The sequence below is a fragment of the Mus caroli genome, chromosome 8 (genome assembly GCF_900094665.2).
Source record: "Mus caroli chromosome 8, CAROLI_EIJ_v1.1, whole genome shotgun sequence".
Classification (NCBI taxonomy): Eukaryota; Metazoa; Chordata; class Mammalia; order Rodentia; family Muridae; genus Mus; species Mus caroli.
In genome coordinates this window covers 79,013,359-79,018,863 of record NC_034577.1, presented here as the reverse complement: position 1 = coordinate 79,018,863, position 5,505 = coordinate 79,013,359, and the positions used below count along the sequence as shown (strand labels likewise).

At 56.3% G+C, this 5,505-nt stretch overlaps 1 protein-coding gene across 1 annotated transcript; it reads left to right on the top strand.

Annotated features, from left to right (window-relative positions):
- The first annotated feature begins 244 nt into the window (after positions 1–244).
- On the top strand, positions 245–4,452 carry Cbln1 (cerebellin 1 precursor). The gene is made up of 3 exons (XM_021170732.1): positions 245–871; positions 1,037–1,156; positions 2,396–4,452. The coding sequence occupies exons 1-3, from the start codon at positions 608–610 to the stop codon at positions 2,591–2,593; spliced, it is 582 nt and encodes a 193-aa protein (XP_021026391.1). The 5' UTR covers positions 245–607; the 3' UTR covers positions 2,594–4,452.
- Positions 4,453–5,505: the final 1,053 nt, after the last annotated feature.

Here is a 5,505-nt window from a genome sequence, read left to right as displayed (position 1 = left end):
GTCTGACTCCCGGCCGGAGCCCAACCCCGCTGCCCCGCGCCTCCCGCCTCGCCGCTCCTAATAACAACGGCGCCCTAGGTCAGGTGGCCGCGCGCGGACAGGGCAACCATTGGCTCGGCGGGGAGCGCGGTGCGTCGCGATTGGCTGGAGGGNGGGGCTTCGGCAGAGGAGGGGCGGGGCCGCTCAGAGAGGCTGGCTGGGAGGGGCGGGGGCGGGGCCAGGCTTGATCCGCGCCTTTGTGCCCGGCGCGCGCTCTCCGCCCGCTCCGGCTGCAGCGCCCGCTGCATCAATAATTCAGAGCGGCGGCGGCGGCAGCAGCGGCGAGTGCGGACAGGAGGCGGCGGCAACAGCGGGGACCAGGCAGCAGAGGCTATGCATCCAAGTGCGGCTGGGCGGCCGCGGCACCCCTGAGGCCCGGGCGGGGCTTCGGGTACACGGCACGCGGGGACATTTGTTCTGGAGTGCGAGGGAGAGGCGTAGTGGCCCGGGAGGCGTCGGCAGAGCTGCGCACAGAGCTGAGGAGGGGGCTTCGGAGCAGGGCTGGGGAGGGGGGCGGCTGGCGCTGGCAGCCCCCGGGGTGGGGGGCGGGGTGGGCGCCGGAGGCGCGATGCTGGGCGTCGTGGAGCTGCTGCTGTTGGGAACTGCGTGGCTGGCAGGCCCAGCCCGCGGGCAGAATGAGACAGAGCCCATCGTACTGGAGGGCAAGTGCCTGGTGGTGTGTGACTCCAACCCCACGTCTGACCCTACGGGCACTGCTCTGGGCATCTCTGTGCGCTCCGGCAGCGCCAAGGTGGCTTTCTCTGCCATCAGGAGCACCAACCATGAGCCGTCCGAGATGAGTAATCGCACCATGATCATCTACTTCGACCAGGTGAGTTCCCCGTTCTTTTGCAGCATCCAGAATGGATTGGTGAGGGGGTGACAGGGAGAGCTTGGAAGGCGGATGTGGGATATACTCTCCAGGGACTCTGCAGAAGCGCGAGGCCACGCTCGGGCGGACTCCGGTCTACCCCTTTTCGTTCCTGTCTTCTTGTAGGTACTAGTGAACATCGGGAACAACTTTGACTCAGAACGCAGCACTTTCATCGCCCCGCGCAAAGGCATCTACAGTTTTAACTTCCACGTGGTGAAAGTCTACAACAGACAGACCATCCAGGTCAGCTGCCACCTGGGGGGCTAGGGTCGCAGTAGAGGGGGTCCCTGGCAGTGGGTTCTGTGGAAGCAAGCGTCAGACATCAGTGACATAAGCTCCCACTGCTCCGGGAACGTGGTAGCAGGGCCTCATACATTGTTCTTTGGTTTGCACTGCCCCTTAAGCTGTCCAAGGTTCCTGAGAGCATCCGCAGAGACAGTTTCCTGCCTTCTCGTTCTGAACCTTTTTGTAAAGATCCCTGGGTTTTCCCTTAGGGACTTTAGGGACTTCTCATAAGGACTGTTAGCTTCACAGACAGCTAAGGCCTCTGTAAGGTCTCCTCCACGCTCGCCTTTTCGCTTTCTAGGCTCAACAATCAGGCTCCAGCCCAAAGCCTTTCTGCCTGCTTTTTCCTTTTTCCTTTTTTTTTTCTCTTCCCCCACCGCGGACAGAATCTCGTTCCCTAACCCCACATCCTTCCTTTGCAGACTTGTTTTTAAACTTGAATCTCTTAGGGTGAACAGAGAAAAGGGGTCGAGGTGGGGATGGGAGAGGTGGTGCTACTCCCTCCCGGGCCAGCCACGTCAGAGCCAGCACCCACCCGCTAGCCAAGTCCCCAAAGATGTCTGCGTTTCGTTAGAGCACCCGCAGAGGCCGAAAACGCGACTGGGGACAGGGCGCCTGGCCCTAGGCCGACGCTGGCACTGCAAGGGCACAAACAGGCGATGGCGGGCGCGGCAGGATCTGGGGCAAGAATTGAGAGGGTGACTTGGGAACGAAGCTCTAGTGCAGTTTTGCGGATCTCGGAAGTGCGGACAGCCACTCCTGGCTGCTTCTAATCTGTCCTGACCACAGACCTCGGGAGAGGCCCGGGGTGAAGGTATTTGTTTAGTAATTCAGGGCGCGCCTGGAGCAGAGTTGCTCCTGGCAAGCTGGCGAGAGGCCAAAGGTCTCAGGACTCTACAGCCACCTGCGGGTTCACTAAATTGGATCGTGTCCAACCGGGATTCGCTTGGCCCGCTCGTTTGAGAAACAGGAAGGAGCCTGACCGCCCGTTCTGGAGAAGCAGACCCTTCCACTACCTAGATACGGCGTGGGTCCCTGTTAGAGCCTCCACACTGAGCAGCCAAGCCCCCCTTCGCCCCGCACACCTCGTGCCCCATCAGGCCTTCGTGGCTGCCAGCCAAGCGCCCAGGTTGGCTCACCGCCGCCGCTTGGGTACTCTTAGATGGCGCTTCTGATATAGGTCGTTTTCTTTCTTAGGTGAGCCTCATGTTGAACGGGTGGCCGGTGATTTCAGCCTTCGCCGGTGACCAAGACGTGACACGCGAGGCCGCCAGCAACGGCGTCCTCATCCAGATGGAGAAAGGCGACCGAGCATACCTCAAGCTGGAGCGGGGGAACTTGATGGGGGGCTGGAAGTACTCAACCTTCTCTGGATTCCTCGTGTTTCCCCTCTGACTGGCACGTTTCGGGAATGGAGGCAGGAGAGAGGCAGGAGGGGAGTGAGAAAGAGGCCGAAAATTACCAGGGCGAGGAAGCGGCGCCACCGGAAACTTCCTACGTGTTCCTAGCTACACTGGGCACCAAGGTGCGCGCCGCCGGCGGTCCAACTTCGTCCGCTCCCTTACTAAGAGAAGTAAATTTCGCTTAGCTCTGCACACTCCCGTTTCCAAAATTAATCTCGCCTTCCCCAAGCCAGTCGCAGTAATCGAGGAAGAGACTTGCCTTGTCATTATGGTTCCTTACCCATGTCCATGTCCCTAACAATTAACGAAGTAATGTGAAATGTTTTCCCCCACCCCGACCCGACCCCCCTCTGAACCCTGCCACTTACTGAAACTTAGTATGCCCCTCTGCCCCAGTTTGAAGAGGGGGGTCAGATTGGTTTTTTTTTTGTTTGTTTCTGTTTCCGAATGGGGCAGGTAGTTTTAATAACAGATTTTGCTCTTCAAACACCGCGCCAGTTAAGCTGGAGAGAATTCGTCCTCCCTTGTTAGCGAAGGAAAGACTCACCTTCGTGGTGACTGGTTTAACTATACATAAATATGTATATGTATCATTTGTACACGAAGAACTCTTCCAGGTGGACGCTGGCTGTATTCCGTATTTCTGTCCTGTTCGGAGTGATCGTGAAATCTAAGGCTGCTTGGTGTTTGTTCTCTGATGCTTGTCAATGCCCCGTGTTCTGTGGCTCCACCAACCGCCAAGGAGGTTCTTCGGGACGCTTCTTCTTCCTCTGTAACATATGTGTGAATAGCCAAATTTTAATTTTGCTTTAATCCAATAAAGTCAAAGTGGGACTTTTATTTTTCTGAAACAGCTTTCTAAACTTCGCCTTTTCCGGGTTGCGAGGTTGAGGCGGGCGGAGAAGCAAGAGACTTGGAAGCTGCAAGGAGAGGCCAGGGCACCAGGCCTTCTTCGCAGAGCCATTTCTGCGCTATCTCCCGCAGCAGGCTCGCTTTGCCTTTCCTGTGTCCCCTGCTTTGGTGGAACGTGAGATATAAGACCTAAATCCTGCTAGGCGTGACTGAGGGCCTGGAAGCAGTTTCTTGCTCACCCTCAATTCCAAATGCATCAGGAATTATTCTTAATCCTAGTACCCGTACCCGCCTGCCCCGCGTGACTGTCTTCACGCCTTCTTTCCTTGGATGTCTCCAGCTCTATCCGCTCCGCGGCGCCCGAAGCACCTGACACTTTGTACCAGCGCCTCTGAACCCGAGGTCCACCCGCCAAACAACCCGGGCGGCCGGACTCGCGATTGCGCTCATTCGCAGGACTTTCAAGGGGTTCTTCCAGAAGTTTTGATTGTACCGAAACATAATGTGCAAAGCAAAATTGAAATAAACGACTTCGTTTTAAGTCTGGAACGCTGACCCTGTGTTGAACGCGGGTGACGCAACGCCAGAAGCGGGAGGAAGCGGAGGGTCCAGGACCAAGATACGCAGCCCCGGTGGGCGCTGGTGGTCCTGAGCCCTTCTCCAGGGTTTTCTTGGGCTGAGGTTCAGTTTCGAGTTTAAGTGGTTTTTGAGTGATGGGTGGGGGAAGCAGGGCTTAACAGGACCGCGGGCAAAATTTCTGGCATTTCTGTCTTCTGCCCCCACCCCCATCCCCGGCTCTTTCTCAGCTTAAAGTGCTTCTGGCAGCCGCGCCCTTCCCAGGGCTAGGGGCCCAGGGGACTGTATGGGGACAAAAGAGGGGCTTCTGAAGTGAGATGCAGTCGAATGTCAGTCTCTTCCAGCCCCACCGTTCCCTTCTCTTTTCAGTCTCACCAGGAGAGGGGCCTTATGGGAAATTTAATAAAAAAGTCAATTCTTTTCCTTTTCCTTTTTCTTTTCTTTTTTTTTTTTCCTTTTCTTTTTGATAAGAGCTTTGTCTTCGGTCTTTATTCTGGGAAAGACAGGTCAAGGACAAGAGAGTCTTTGCTCGGGAACTACCTTGATCAACAACTCAGCTGCCTGAGCCTGCCATTCTAAGTGTAGCTCCACTGTCCAAGGCTTACAGCCGGTGCAGTCAAGGCTAAGTGCCTGCTACTAATGCAAATGTTCCCAGAACACCTTGGAGCTCAGAGGACTTTCTGAATGCTGTCCATTCCTTTTCCTAAGTGCAGAACCATCCCAGGTCTAGTGACCAGGGGCTCTGGTCCTGGGGAACCACCAAGCTGGGTTCCACCTGGGTGACTTGGGCAAGTCTCCCTGCCCTCAGGCTACCCCTCTGTCTAAAGGCAGGAAGGAATCTAAACATCTCTAAGAGTCCCTCCTGTTCTGGGGACCCAGCCATTCTGGAAACAGGGGCATACAGGTTCCATTGCACGACACACTGACTGGATCGAGGGCAGGGGTTGTGGGTTCCCACTGGGCCCAGATCAGAATCCCAACAAGGGAAGAAATGCCAGTGAGTCCAGAGAAAGAAGAGGAAATGTTCTTCCACGCTCTGCATGGCCCCTGGTAGGACTGGATCCCTGCTTCTGAAGATGCCATTGAAACCCATTTTCACCTGGGTCCCCACCTCTTCCTCTGCCTGTTGGCCTTTTCCTGTGCCTCCTGTGTCATCTCTCTGTGTACCTACATATGCCACCCCAGCGTCCCCACCTCTTCCTCTGCCTGTTAGCCTTTTCCTGTGCCTCCTGTGTCATCTCTCTGTGTACCTACATATGCCACCCCAGCGTCCCCACCTCTTCCTCTGCCCGTTAGCCTTTTCCTGTGCCTCCTGTGTCATCTCTCTGTGTACCTACATATGCCACCCCAGCGTCCCCACCTCTTCCTCTGCCTGTTGGCCTTTTCCTGTGCCTCCTGTGTCATCTCTCTGTGTACCTACATTTGCCACCCCAGCCTTGAAGTGAAGCTACACTTTCCTTTTCTTTCTTTCTTTCT